Source organism: Hyaena hyaena, unplaced genomic scaffold, assembly GCF_003009895.1.
Source record: "Hyaena hyaena isolate Hyena2069 unplaced genomic scaffold, ASM300989v1 scaffold_390, whole genome shotgun sequence".
NCBI classification, from domain to species: domain Eukaryota; kingdom Metazoa; phylum Chordata; class Mammalia; order Carnivora; family Hyaenidae; genus Hyaena; species Hyaena hyaena.
Window position 1 is genome coordinate 285,429 of NW_024081018.1, and position 15,135 is coordinate 300,563.

Sequence of the window (15,135 nt, forward strand, 5' to 3'; positions counted from 1 at the left end):
GTGCGTGTGCATGTGTGCGTGTGCATGTGTGTGTGTGCACATGCATGTGTGTTTAGGGCATGCGTGCGTGTTCCACAGTCAGCACTGCAATCAGATGGCCTTGGCCAGCCCCAAGCGGTTGTTGATCCTGTCAAAGACGCTGTAATACTCCCGGATGAAGACATCTCCCAGGATCCACAGTGGGTCATCACCTTGACCCTGGAAGCCACTGGAGCAGAAGCCCAGATCCTGGGAAGGACAAGGCTGAGATGAAGCTGGTCCCAACCACAGCCACCGTGTTTGAGGGTAAGCCTCGCCTACCACACCCCACAATTCCTCTCTCAGCGTATTTCCTTTCCTCCTTGAAATCACCCTCTTAGGTGATTTCAGATTCAGCTCGCTCAACAGGTGAAGAAACTGATACTCAGAACATCAGGTAACCTAATGCAAGATCACCCGGCGGGGTCCCCTGACCCTACTCCTCCTCACAACCCTTCTCTTAGCACCTACTGCCCGAGGACCAGCCAGACCAGGCTGGGGGGCCCAAGGCCTTACCAGTTGTATATACTCAGGGCTAGGTCAAAGCTGAGGCCAGTGGCTCAGGGGGACAAAGGCTGGGTGCCCACAAAGCCAGGGACAAAAATCCCAGACAAAGCTCCAGAGCCCTGGACTTAGAAGGTTCCCACGGGGGCTGTGGTCCTGCCTTCCCCGCCCTCCCTCAAGCCCTGGGCTCTGTCCACCCTTTGTCTCCTGGGATGTGGCTCTAGCACCCTCAGGTGGGGCCCACTCAGAAAGGCCAGTGGGTTCTCCATCTGGGCCGCGCCACCAGACAAGTTCGCTGACTTGCCAGGAGAGAGAAGGGGTGCCCGGGGACCCCAGGCTCCCTCTCCTGAGACTCATACCTGGCTGGTGTAGGCAGAGGGGGGCAGTGGGTACTTTCTGCCGTTGATCTCAAAGACCACCGTCGGCATGCTGCTTAGCTGTCCGCAGTTGATGTCATACTAAAGACCAGACAGAGGTCCTCTTAGATGGGCAATGGGTGGGATCTGGCTGCGACAGGCAGAGAAGGGTCGAGGCAGGACCCCTTCCTCTGCACTGGAGCCAAGGGGGCAGAGAGGGGGAGGCCTGCCCACCCAGAGAACTCTAGGGAGGTTCTCTCTCAGGCCTCAAAAGAGTCACATTGAGAGGGACCTACTGTCAGTCAGCGCAGGGACAGACCCCAGCTTGAGAGAGAGGGACTGGCCTCATTGTTTCCCTTCTAGGCTCAGCCAGAGCTCCCCAGGACACTGGGAGCTCTTAGCTGTCAGGGAGGAAGCAGAGAGCCCTGTGGGTTGGTGGAGGAACAAGGGGTTACAGCAGAGCTCAGGGACCCATGACCCTCCCAGGGAACAGGGAGACAGGAGAGCCCCAACAGCAATGGTGGGCAGAGCTGGAAGGCCAGCCCCTCCGGGGAAAATGGGCGTGGCCTCACCATGCCAAACTGGTCTGGTGTGGCTCCAATGGCCGTCTGTATGTTGAGGATGTCGCTGCTAGGCCCAACCAGCATGGAGGTCCCTGTGTCCAGGATCGCCTGACAGCCACCATGACAGGCCACCACCACGCCGTTGACGGTAACCCTGCAGAGTGGAAACAGGACAGGCTCGCAGCACGTCCAGCATCCAGCCCTCCTTCCCAGCGTCCCATCCCTCTTCCCTTGCCAGGATCCTCAGGCAGCGCACAAGCCCAAGCACCCCTCCCTGAGCTCATAGAAATGACCTAAAACCATTTTCTCCCAAGTCGTTAGCTAAATGAAGGCTGCCCCACCTTGTGTGGCACAGAAATGTCAAAAACAGAAAAGTCACACGGCAAGACTTTGGAATCAGTGGTGGAATGAGTCCCTCACGAGTTGCGTAAAGATCTGGTTTCAGATGGTCTCCCTGCCATTCACTTGCTGCAAGTCATGTGCAAGTCATCCAACCTTCCTGAACTCGGGCTTCTCATCCACAAAATGGGTATAGTAACAACCCCTTCCTTGACTTCCTCAAGGGATGGTCATGAGGTTCAGACCTGATGTCAGCAAATTATAAGATGAGGATTGTTAGCAGCATCACCTCATAGGGATTTAGTGAGGAATAAACGAGCCGGTCCTATTATCATTCATCCCAATGCCTAGCAGCTAGTAAGTGCTCAATTAATGCAGCACTCTTCAGACTAAAGCATCAGTGAATGTTTGGCATGCTCACCGGCAAAGACCTTGGCCTTGCAAGTGTCTAATTCAGAACCGGATGTGATGGTTTTACAAGCTACTATGTGCGGTCCTTCTCTGAGCCTCCCGGGCTGATCCCCAGGCCCTCCCGTCCCCACACCTGAGTCAGCCGGTGGCTGGGGCCCGGGACTGCGGCTCACCCACCTGTCCACGGTGAACTGCCAGTACTCCTGCACGGTCACGGGTACCCAGTGCAGGGAGCCTGTGTAATAGGAGGGGTCGATGGCTCCCAGCGTAAGCATGCTCCCAGGGCCATTCCTGAAATCAAGGAAATTGGTGAGGAGGCGCCGCTGCCCCACACAGGGGCAGATGTCGCCGAGACCCCACCCTGTTGTCCTTCCTGTCCTGACCCCCACCTCCCGCCCGCAGGCCTCAGATGAGCTCTCCGGGCCTCCCTGCTCTTCGGGGCTTTTCCCTGATGATGGCTGCAGCATCCTCTCCCTCTCTGAGCTCTGCAGCCCCCCCAACTGCCTCCCGAGGGGAGGTCAGGGAATGACCACCACGCAGGTCACATGACCACCGGGCTCTGCTCAGGTCACCCTCAGGGGGTCACCCTGTGCCCACTCCCTGCCCCCAGCCCTTTGGCTACAAGAAGGAGAGAGGGTCTTCAAGGAGGTCCCACATACTCTGAGGCTTTTGTCCCAGCCAGGAGACATGGGCACAGTGCAGTGTCACTGAATTCCCACTCTGCTGCTTTTTTTTTTTAATGTTTATTTATTTTTGACAGAACCAGAGACAGAACGTGAGCGGAGGAGGGGCAGAGGGACAGGGAGACACAGAATCCAAAGCAGGCTCCAGGCTCTGCACTGTCAGCACACAGCCTGATATGGGGCTCGAACTCACGAACCGTGAGATCATGACCTGAGCCGACGCTTAACCGACTGAGCCACGCAGGTACTGCCCCCCACCCCCACCCTGCATTCTGCAACTTTTAGTTCCTAGACCTCAGCAAGCTCTGTCTCATCCCTGGGTGCTAGCACATGCTGTCCCCACTGCCTGAAGTGTGCTGTCCTCTGTCTCACCTGGTGGCTCACCCTGTACATGCACCTCAGTCACACTGGGCTTCCCTGTCATTACCAAGCCTTCACCGCACCCAGGTGTGCCCTGCAGTGAGTGCACTTATCCCAACTGTAATCATAAAGGCGTAATTACGTAATGTTCCCCCTGCTAAAAGTTAAACCCTCAGTTTATGTTGTTTGAGCATGTATCCCCTTCTTCTGGCCTAGCACCTGCACGTAGTAACAGACCACAGATAGGTATTGAGTGAATGAATGAATGAATGAATGCACCAATTTACCCCCTGTCTGGGTTACCTTGACCTCAGTGGTCCAGCACCTTCCTTCTCCCCGGTGTGGTGTCCTTCTTCCCATCCTGCTACCTGCCTTTCTGTCCAACTGAGCTGCCCCATCACAGGGTCAGAAGACAAAGGAGGGAGCACTGGACTGAGAGTCAGGATCTCTAGGCCCCAGGTGTGACTTAGCCACTAGTTCCTGGGGTGATGGTCCCTTCCAGGCCTCAGTTTCCTGCACTGTGAAAGGAGAAGATTGGACTCCATTGGAGCCTACTCTAAAAGTCTGGGGGCGCCTGGGTGGCTCAGTCAGTTGAGCGTCGACTTTGGCTCAGGTCACGATCTCCCCGTTCATGGGTTCAAGCCCGGCATCAGGCTCTGTGCTGACATTTCAGAGCCTGGAGCCTGCTTCAGATTCTATGTCTCCCTCTCTCTCTGCCCCTCTTCCACTTGTTCTCTGTCTCTCTGTCTCTCTCTCAAAAATAAAATAAGCATTAAAAATAATTTTTAATAAATTAAAATAAAAATAAATAAAAGTCTGTGAATCCCAGTGACACCCACAAATGACTATGGAGGCCTGGCCGCTTTGGAAAAAAGATGTTAAATGCTCCCATGCAGAGATGGGGTCAGGCTTCATTTTTTTAAATGCTAGAAACCAAAGTCAAATGTGGGTCCGGGGGACTCTGCCTATATCGATGGCTATGTCGGGGGCCTTCAGACAAGAACTTGAGTCTGCTTGGAAACAAGCAGAGGTCTGCTTGGATTCTGGACACTACTCTCGGGTTGCAGAGTCCCAAAGGGGTGGGTATTCCTCAGCCGACACACCTCGCCAGGCCATGGAAGCCTAGCCCTGCCTGGGGACTGCTCCTACCTGTCCAAGTAAACAGAGAACAGGTCTTTGGCCACCAGGTGCTTCTGCATCATGTTGTCAAACACGGGCACTGAGTACGGGGAAGCCAGAGAGGGGTAGGCCAGCCCCAGGATCCCATCGAACTCAGAGTAGGTAAAGACGATGCCAGGTTCCTGGGTGCTCAGGCCCACAGTCTGCTGGGTGTCCATGATGGAAGAGACCTGTAAGAGAAGCAGAGTGACCTCCATCAAGGGCCCTTCGGCCAGAGGCAGGAAGATCCCAGGGCAGGCCGGCATCAAGATCAGCCCTGGGGCCCGCCCTCCCTCCTCCAGGCAAGGTAAGTATGTGAGCGTAAGAAAGAAAAGACCCCCTTCCCAGCTCTGCATCCTGGTTTTGAGGGAATTGGTCCAAGGAGGCCAGGAACGGAGGAAGAGGCTCTGGGCCCCGCTGCCTGGCACCGACTCTCAGGGATGCCTGAGCTGGGCAGACACCTGATTGTGGGAGAAGCTGAGGACAGGGCTGTCAACAGGGAAGAGCCGTGTCCATTTTTCAGCTCAGAGCAAAAGAGCCTTCGGCCAGACCCAGAAAGAACTCAAGGAAGATAGAGGTGATAAGCACGAGGGACACTGCTTGATCTTGGGTAGTGGGTGAGGACGGAGAGAAGGATGCTAATGTGTAGTGGGCACCTGCTGTGTGCCTACCACCGTGTTGCGAACTTTACAAGCCACAAAGTGGCAAAAGAAAGGGGAATCTTCGTCCAGAGGGCACAGATGCCCTGTGACGTGAAAAAAGATGCTGTTCAATGATGACACGTGGGTAGGGGCCTCGCCTTCCAGGGCGACTGAGCGAGGCCAAGCCAAGGGCACTGCTCAGAGACTCGGAGGCAGGGCTCTGATGCTCAGCTCCCAGCCGCCAGCTGGTGACAGAAGCGTGACTTCGGGCAAGTCACCAACTCATCCAAGCTTCCGTTTCCTCATCTGAACAATGGGGATAATAGCATCTTCCTGAGAACATTTCCGGTGAGATCGCACAGGTGACACTGAAGAGAGCTCAGCGCCGATCAGGCAGTTGGACACTGGGCATGGAGAAGCCTCTTGGGAGGACTCTGGGGGCTGGCGTGGGAAGGGGAGGAGGGTGGGGAGGAGGCGAGCCACAGCAGCAGCTGGCTAAAATCCCTCTCAGCATCCGCCCCCCAGGCCACCCGGGGGTGGAGGTGGGGTGGGATCCAGAAGATCTCTCAGCCACAGCTGGAAGCACAGCCCACCAGAGCCAAGGTGGTGAAGCGGCTGGTAGGGAGGGAAAGGTGAGCACCTGGTGACCCAAAGCCCCACTCACTCTGACAGTATCGAGCCCCAGAAAGCCTTGCATGCTGCCTGTGCCATACTGGATGGACAGGGGCTCATCCAGGTTCTGGAAGGTGGAGGACTTGGCTGGGTCAAAGCGATGATGGTTTTCTGAAACACAGACCCAGGGTTAGTGAGGCTCATAGAATCTTCTCGCCCGCGGACGATGTCAGGCAGGGCTGAGACCCTCACCAGGCCTTGTGAGAATATGGTCTAAATACTAACCATTCTCTCTCCTGAAAATAAGCAGCCCATTCTCTCTTGATCCCACAGAGTTTAGTAAAGAAAATTATTCTTTGCTGCTCAACCCACCTCTCTGACCTCGGGGGCTCCCTGTGTAGCTTCTGAACAAAACAGGAAAGAAAAAAACCATCCCTGTGGTTTCCATGGACATTTTCCTTTTTCCAGCTTTGTAATCTTAGGCAAGACTCTTTTCTTCTCTGAAATTTGTTTTCCCCCTCTGGTAAATAGGGGTAGAGAGAGCACCAGTCTCTCAGGATTGTTGAAGGACCAAATTATTAACATGTATTAAATGTTTACTCATCATCGGCAATAAGACCCTCTCACTTTATTCTTCAGTCACCCATCGGCAAATAATAGCCCCATTTTAGAGAAAGGAAAACTGAGGACCCCCAGAGGGTCAGCAGCTTGCCTTGGCTCCTGATGGAGGCTAAATAAATAAATAAATAAATAAACTGCCCAAACTTCCTAATTTCCAGCAGGTGCTTTATACATTAGACCTGTGATTTGCATGCCTTCCCAATCCATGGCCAGTTGGGAGGGCCGAGCAAGGAAATGGGCACAACTGGGAGGCTGGGAACGTCAAAGCAAGCTCTCATGCACCCACGGTCCTCCCACCCAGCGACCCCGACCATGGCTGGCAGAGGGGCCCTGGCGTCCGAGCCTGGAGAGGCGGGCCAGAAAGGGAGGTCACTCACGGCAGGCAGAACTCTTGCAGTAGACAGAGGGCACCCAGAGGTCCGAGGAACCGGTGTCAAACACCACGGTGAATTCCTGGGGTGGGGTCCCGATGTAGATCTTCCCAAAGTACTGACACTGGGGACAGACAGCACCGGCTCAGGGGTGGGGAGCACAGCATAGGGGTGAGTGTCGATGCTTGGCACCAAGGAAAGGGGCTAAGGGGAATGAGGGTCCCTGGGGAGGGTTCTTCACCTCCAGCCGCCACGCTGGCACCCACCCCAGCCATGCTCGCCTGGCGCCTCCCACAAGCCCTATGACCACTGCTGGAAGCAGACATTAGATCAAAATGTAGGCCCTTCTTGGTAGGAAGATGGGTCCCCCCGCCAGGGGCAGGGACATAGAGATGGGGCACCCGCAAGGTATGGACCCCCGAGTCCCAACTCAAGCTGCCCGTGCCATGCCTCCTTGCCGCCAGCCTCTCCATGTGTCAAAACTAGGGCCCCGGGTGGGGGCGAGCGTGACCTAGATAAGGAAATGAGAGCACAGGAGACAAAAGGCTGACTGTTTACTGCAGTGACAGATGACAGATGAGGGAGAGACAGGCTCCAGAAAGGACACAGACACAAGGGGTGTACCTGTCATGTCCTAGGTGGCTGCAGATGGGTACATGTGCCCCTTCCCTGCCCAGCCCCCACTAGGACATGGGTTTCCTGGGCTGGGAAAGACAGGCATGGAGGTGCACCTGGGAGCAGATTATGTACCCTCAAGGGATGCTGTCTGCAGGTTGCCTGAGCTCAGACCCTTCTGGTGGTGACATTCAGAGCCCTGCCTTTGCCAGGTCCGCTGGCCCGAGCTGACTGACGGCAGAGCTCACTGAGGCGCAGGGAGATGGCCTCCACAGTCCACAGGGCTCCATGATTCCTCAAAGTGGGAAAGAGGCAGGGGCCGGGAAGGGGCGTCCATCACACTCTGCGTGAGAAGCAGAGGAAGGGGGGGCGGAGCCACTTACGTCCAGGTAGTTGGTCAAGGCCTCGTTGGACACCTTGGCTAAGTTGGAGTACTTCTTGGTGATGGCATATGGGTGTGTCTTCAGAAAGTCCTCCAGGAGCCCACGCTCTTTCAAGGCCTTCCTCAGCGACTTGCCTTTGTGCAGAGGGACCCTGAGGAGACGGGGGAGAATTCGTGATGCCGGTGGGCATCTCCCCAAGGCTGCCTGGCCTCTGAGAAGTGCCCAGAGGCTCTGGGTTCTGTGAGCTACTCCTCCACAAGAAGCTCCGAGCACCATGGAAACCCCCACTCCCCCAGGGCTGCCCCCAGTCCGTGCACTGAGCCCACCCCGATGCCTGGCACTCAAAAGAACTTCACTTTCAGGGCCATAAGGAACTCTGACTGGTCAAAGCCACCCTGGCTCCTTTTTTAGGGATCCGACTTCTCAGGGATGGATTCAGGCTTCCCCAGCCTCGGGGCTTGATAACAGGGCTCAAACCTGGGAGCCAGAGAGAGCATGGTTTTGTGGTAAGAGTGCAAGTCCACGTGGGACCAAGTCCTAACTCCTCCATCATGAACCACGTAGCCTTGTGTAACTCAGGGATCCTCCCTGAACAACAGCTTCCTCATCTGTAAAATGTAAATACTACTATCTACCTAATCTGGGAGGCTTAGCGACAGCCCAGGTAAAGATCTAGTTGAGTGTCTGGCACCTAGTAGCAAGCAGCTCAAGAAATATCAGTTATGGGGCACCCGGCTGGCTCAGTCAGGAGAGTGTGTGACTCTTGATCTCCGGGTTGTGAGTTTGAGCCCCACATTGGGTGTAGAGATTACTTTTAAAAAATCATTTGCAAAAAGGGTCTAAAAAAAAAAAAGAAATATCAGTTATAATTTTTGGAAGAGAATTTGGGAACTTCTTCCCCAGAGAGAGATTTGTTTTGTTGAAGAAATGCACACATAGCTCTTCTCACGTGCCAGACTGTTCAAAGCACTTTACCAAAACCGACTCATACAGCCCTCACGACAGCCCTGTGAGAAGGGTGCTTTCTTTACCCTAGTTTTATAGCAGAACAGGAAGCAGGGCACAGGGGGTCAGGTTAGTGACAGAGCTAGGGATCAAACCGCAGGCCGTTTGACTCCAGAAACCGTGCCCTTAGTCTCGCAGGCTGCCCCCTCTGACCCCCTGTTCTTGCTCACTGCGCCCCGGGTGGCAGGGCGCACTTAGAGGAGAGGGTCCCAGATGCCAAGGCGAGACCGGTGGGGTGCTTCCCCTGGGAGCCTGTCCTCGGATGATTCCCCAGGGCAAGGAGCGGGAGCCTAGCAGAGACCCACCCGGAGCAGAGACGCATGACGCCCTTCCCCACACCGTCGCCCCGGGGCCTGACACCCACCTGGTGACCCCGCTGCCCTGGGAGAGAGCCAGGAGGGCAAGTAGCACCACGAGACACTTCATCCTGGACCGCGGGCTGGCCACTGCTGGAGCCAGGGCCCATTCCCATAGCCTTTATAGAGCGAGCGGCAGTCCCGCTGGCTGGTAGCCCGGGCTGCGGAGATAACCCCCCAACTTTGGACTGCTCCCCAAACACATTAAGTTAGCACCCAGAGTACATAACCCCCACTCTGATAAGGGCCATGAATTCCACCCCTGCAGGGACTTCAAAGTGGAAGGGTACACGTGCTGGGAGTGTCACATAGGCCTCCCCGACCTGACCCCCCAGCCCCCTCCACGCAGGACTTCTCCAGCTAACACGGGCGAGTCCACCACTGGAAACCTGTGTCACGGTCTATAAAGAGGTGTCTTCGAAGCAGCCCCCTGCCCTGTCCTAGCAGCCTCTCCTGCCTGGGCCTGGCTTCACAGAGAGCCAGCAGCCTGCCCTGCCCGGGACCCTCCAGCTCAGGTCTCCCAGCCCTGTGTTCCAGGGAGCACTCGGGCTACTGCCGAGGCACAGGGTGCTTCTCCCGCCTGCCCCCACCCCCACCCCGGTCTGAGAGAGATGGCAGGCCCAACTCCTGCATTCTCGGGGCCGTGGCCCCTGGTTCCGTGTTACAAGGGTGGTTAGAAGGGTGTTGGGAAGGGCGGGGTAGGTGCCGGATCCCCTGAGCAACGGGGAGGGCAGGTGAGGGTGAGCAGGGAAGGCAGAGGGAGGGAGGAAGATGTGGCGTGATGGCCAGGTGTAGGCAACAGGTTAGGCCAAGGGCCGCACCCTAGTCCCACACAGAGGCCTGGGAAGAGCTTCTCGGAAGCACACGTGTGGGCTTTGTGATGAGTGGAGGGCCCCCGAGAGAGAATTAGGGCCAAAGGAAAACAGAGACTCAGCCACAGAAGCGGTAGAGAAGACCACATCTTGGGGCGAGGGGAGGCTGTAAACTGGAAAGTCAGGGTCAAGTCAGAATAAGGCAGGGACCTTGGGGCCCCAGGTGTGCAGGAGCGTGTAGGGCCAGCTGCCAACACCCTCCAGGAGGGGCATCAGGGTAGCAAGGGAGGCCTGGCAGGGGATGGAACAGAGAGGGCAGGCTGGGTACCCAGAGAGGCGGGCATGCGGTGGGCCCTGGACACAGGGGCAGGCTCAGGGAGACAGACGTGGAAGCTTCCTGTATTTGACTTGACGGCCTCAGGAGGCCCATCAGCAGGGAAACTGAGGGTGTGGAAGGAGTTAGGAAGACAGCCAGGTGTGATCCCTCCCATGAGATGCCACACCCAGCCATCCACATCCCTGCTCAGAAAGCCAGGACTTGCTGCCCCCTGGGCCCCAGGTCATGATCATGAGCACATCCAGCTGTCCTTTCATCCCAAAAACTGGGGAAGCAGAGAGAAAAAACCCTGCTCAACGTGTTTCCTGTTTCTTCCCTGAAGACATTTGCCCCGTGTCCTGCCCCAGTGGCCCTGCCTCCAGTGGTCTTTCCTCCCTGCCACCAGCACGAGCATGAGGCACGGGAGAGGCCCACCAAATGTTTGGTTAAGCAAGTGAGTTAATGAATGGCCTTCCTACCCTTCTTGAGGCACAGCAGGCCATGTCTTTATTATGAGCTACAGAGGAGGAGATGGAGACTCAGAGAGGTTGATGACTTGTCCCTGTTGAAGGAGCTTGAACTGTCATGAGGTCCCTGGTCTGACACACTACGCACTGCCCCACAGGGCCCGGGATGCTGTGGGATCTCCATGAACTTACAATATCTTGTCTGGACCAGCGCTGCTCCTAGCTCACTTCTGCTGACCTCCCGATACCCCTCAGGACAGCCATGCCTGTGCGCAGCATCTGGGGCTGGGACCCTCCACTGTAGCACTCTGCTCTGCGTCACCAGGGGCCCGGCCCGGCCCAGGGGCAGACGCTCCTGGACAATGAGTGTGAGAAGTCAGGCTCAGCCATCCCTCCCTTTGGAAGGTGACCCTCAAAGCCAAAACCAAAGCTCCCTTAGCACTGGTCGCTTCATGTTTACTCACAAGATTGAGATAATTCTAACAGTACTCAAGTGCACGCTATCAGAAAGGCTGCCCCCGATCGCACAGAGCGTTAGAACTGCTTATCCCTGGGTGCTGGCCAAGAATTGCAAAAAGCTTTTAGAAAAACCATGATAAGATTTCATCATTGGCTACACAGTCCCAGGCAGGGGCAACTCCCCTTGATCTAGATTCTTTTCTTTTTTTTAATGTTTATTATTTATTTTGAAAGAGAGAGAGAGAAAGCACACATAGGGGAGGGACAAAGAGAAAGAATCCCAAGTAGGCTCTGCACTGTCAGTATTGAGCCTGATGCGGGGCTTGAACTCACAAACTATGAGATCATGAGGCAAAATCAAGAATCAGATGCTTGGGGCGCCTGGGTGGCTTAGTCGGTTAAGCGTCCGACTTTCCGACTTTCGCTTAGGTCATGATCTCGCGGTTCGTGGGTTCGAGCCCCGCGTCGGGCTCTGTGCTGACTGCCAGCTCAGAGCCTGGAGCCTGTTTCAGTCTGTGACTCCCTCTCTCTCTGACCCTCCCCTGCTCACGCTGATTCTCTCTCCTAGAAATAAATAAAACATTTAAAAAAAAATTAAAAAAAAAAAAAAAAGAATCGGATGCTTAACTGACTGAGACAGCCGGGCTCCCCCCACCTTGATCTAGATTCTTTGTGCCTGGGGACTAAACAACAAAGGAGCCTGGAGCCTGCTTCAGATTGTATCTCCCTTTCTCTGCCCCTCTCTGGTTCGTGCTCTGTCTCTCTCTCTCTCTCTCTCTCAAAAATAAATAAACATTAAAAACGTTTTTTTAATTTAAAATACATCCATTTTACAGATGAATAAATAGGAGCTTAGAAAGCTCAACCAATCTTCCAAGTCACTCAGCTATTAACAAGGTGGATCTGGGATCCAAACTTGGGTCTGTTTGGTTCTTGACTGCACATCCTCTGAGTCTGACCACATGGCTCTCACAGCACCAAAATTCCAAACGTCAGCAAAGATGGCCACATTGTGTCCACAGAAGCCTCAGGCTGAAGATGCAGGGGTCCTGGGGTCTTTAAAGCAGGACAGGGGAAGAGCAAAGGCTCAACTAGGAGCTGAGAGGGTAGAGACCTGGAAAATGCCTCGGGGTGGGGGAAGGTGGGGGTGGTGCCTGGGGGGGCTCAGTCAGTTACACAGCCGACTCTTGATTTCAGCTCAGGTCATGTTCTCTCACAGTTCATGGGATCGAACCCCAGGTTGGGCTCTGTGCAGGTAGCTTGGAGCCTGCTTGGGACTCTCTCTCTCTCTCTCTCTCTCTCTCTCTCTCTCTGCCCCTCCCCTGCTCATGCTCTCTCTCCAAATAAATAAATGAATATTTAAAAAAAGAAGAAGAAAAGAAAAGAAAATGCATCAGAAGGCTGCCCTGCACATTTGTAAAATTCCCCACACTTCTCCCTTCTTGCCCCCCGGTGATGTCTGCGACATGCTGGTCTGTCCACCAGTATCTCAGGAGAACTTTGTGGGGATGACAGCTCCCAGCCTCCAAAAAAACGAACCTCTATTTGTTGTGCAGGAAGCACCCTAAGACCTGGAAGCATCTGTCCGACGCAGCATGGAATTGGCAGGTCCTCTTGGGAGATGGGTAGGAAGGTAGTCCCACCGTGTGGGTGGCAGAGCCCTTTCCGGGTTACGGCACGAGCACTGGGGAGGTCCCTCCAGCTGCTGAAGGGACTGGGAGAAGGAGGAAGTAGTCAAGGCGAATCGCCACGGTGCTGAGGCCGGACTCCGGGTGCTTGGCCAATCCGGTCTCTAGATCCCTGTGTCAGGCATCTTGAGATCATGTTGTGTTTTATAAATACAGTTTTGAGGCACCACTAGACAGTTAGGGAGGAGACTTGGTCAACTCTCAAGCTATAGTATTGTCGTGATGTCAACGTCACCAACTTCACAGCTTTGATATTTGTGCTGATTCATAGTTTAACAATCATGAGGAAATGCCCTTGATTTTTAGACATCCTGAAGGAAAGGAGTATCGTGTCTACAAGTTCTCACAGAGTTTCTAAGAGATCGGAAAACATGCGGAGAGGGAGAAGCATGTGGTGAGGTGTCAACACGTGTGTCTGGGTGAAGGTATGCAGGAATTCCTTGTACTCTTTCTGTATGTTTGCAATTATTTCTAAATAAAGGGATTTTAAAGATTGAGGCAACTCAAATACTTCTTCAAAGGAAGTCCATATTTATGAGTTTGATACGCGCCATCCAGCGTGTCTAGGAGGAAGAGGATGCTAACCAAAGAGCAACACAGCCAGCTACTCAGGCAGCCCCGGGCCGTGCGCCAGGGAAAGCCATTCAGCTGAGGCAACAGGGAAGCGGGGTCGCAGCTGGCGCTACATCCCCTCCGGGAAGGTGAAAACAGGAAGAAAGTACAACGGGAAAGAGGAAGGATGGGATGGGAAGATTCTCTGGTACGGCTCAGGTCATGATCTCACAGTGGCTCGTGGGTTCGAGCCCCGAGTCCGGCTCCATGCTGGCAGGAAGGGGCCTGTTTGAGATTCTCTCTTTCCCTCTCTCTGGGCCCCTCCCTCATGAGCATTCTCTCTCTCTTTCTGTCTCTAACTTTCTCTCTCTCTCTCAAAATAAATAAACTTAAAAAAAAAAATTCTCTGGTAAAAATCAGGCCTCTTCCAACTATGCCTGCCCTTCCACATGGGGCCTGTGTATCATGACTGGGCTAGGTGGTGCTCAAATGGGACACTGAAGGTGGACGGGGGATCACAAGGCCACTGCAGGACAATGAAACAGAATCACAGTGTCACACATCTTGAGATCATGAATGTTTTGCTTTCTAAGTACAGTTTTAAGGAATCACTAAATAGTTGAGAAAAAGGACTTGGTCCAAAATATCAGCTTCAAAAACTTCATGACATTGTATTTGGCAATGATTGTTTGCAGATGACACCAAAAGCATAGGCAACAAGAGATGGAAAATCGATACATTAGACTACATCAAAACGGAAAACATTTGTGCATCAAAGGACACTGGAAGCAGAGTGATAAGTGCAACTTATGGGATGGGAAAAAATAATTGCAAATCAAATGTCTGATAAGTAGTTAACATCTAGAACATATCAGGAATTCCTACAATTCAACAACACCCACACAAAACAAGCAACCCAGCTACAAAAAGGGCAAAGGACTTACACAGACATTTCTTCAGAGAGGATGTACTAAGGGCACTTGGGTGTCTCAGTTGGTTGAACATCCAACTTTCAAAAATAAGTGAAACACTATGTAAACAAACAAACAAACACTATACCAAGTGAAATAAGCCAACCTCAAAAAGACAAATACTGTATGATTCCCCTCCTTGGGCACACTTAGAGCAGTCAAATTCAAAGAGACACAGAATGGAATTGTGGTTGCCAGGGGCTGGGGGGAGCGGGGAGTGGACACTTACTATTTAATGGGTATAGATTTTCCATTTAACAGTGGGAATGTACTTCATGCTGTAGAACTGTATGCTTAAAAATAGCTTAAATGGAAACTTCTATGTGGTGTATATTTTACCATAAAAAAATAAAACAGGGCACCTGGATGGCTCAGTCAGTGAAGCGTCCAACTCTTGATATAGGCTCAGGTCATGATCTCAAGGTCATGAGATTGAACCCAGTGCTGGGCTTCACGCTGAGCATGGAGCCTGCTTGGGATTCTCTCTCTCTCTCTCTCTCTCTCTCTCTCTCCCCCCTCCCCCCATTTGCATGCTTGCTCTCTCTCAAAATAAATAAACATTTAAAAAAATAAAATAAAATTTACTTGTAAATAAAAAGAAATACACTCTTGTGAACCAAACATAAAATGTAATATAAATCTCTTTAACACTCACCATATGAGGGGCGCCTGCGTGGCTGAGTGGGTTACGTGACCGACTTTGGCTCAGGTCAGGATCTCTCAGTTCATGAGTTCGAGCCTTTTATTGGGCTCTGTGCTGACAGCTCAGAGCCTGGAGCCTAAATCAGAGTCTGTGTCTCCCTCTCCCTCTGCCCCTCCCTCACTCGTGTGTGCGCTCTCTCTCTCTCCTTAAAAAATAAACATTAAAACTCAC

The 15,135-nt window shown here is 53.5% G+C and overlaps 1 protein-coding gene across 1 annotated transcript; it reads right to left on the reverse strand.

Annotated features, from left to right (window-relative positions):
• Positions 1-90: 90 nt before the first annotated feature.
• Positions 91-9,066, reverse strand: LOC120244546 (chymosin-like). The gene is made up of 9 exons (XM_039251130.1): positions 9,005-9,066; positions 7,636-7,786; positions 6,644-6,761; positions 5,698-5,816; positions 4,384-4,583; positions 2,369-2,482; positions 1,451-1,595; positions 882-980; positions 91-228 (listed from the first exon to the last, which is right to left on the reverse strand). Exons 1-9 carry the CDS (start codon positions 9,064-9,066, stop codon positions 91-93), a joined length of 1,146 nt encoding a protein of 381 aa, XP_039107061.1.
• Positions 9,067-15,135: the final 6,069 nt, after the last annotated feature.

Bases quoted from the DNA above. Each gene is read 5' to 3' on its own strand.
- LOC120244546 (XM_039251130.1), bottom strand. From the start codon at position 9,066: ATGAAGTGTCTCGTGGTGCTACTTGCCCTCCTGGCTCTCTCCCAGGGC. The intron at 5,817-6,643 runs GTGAGTGACCTC...TCTGTGTTTCAG, and splicing joins CTGCAAGAGTTCTGCCTGCC to AAAACCATCATCGCTTTGAC. The intron at 229-881 runs GTATGAGTCTCA...TGTCCTTCCCAG, and splicing joins CCTCTGCCTACACCAGCCAG to GATCTGGGCTTCTGCTCCAG.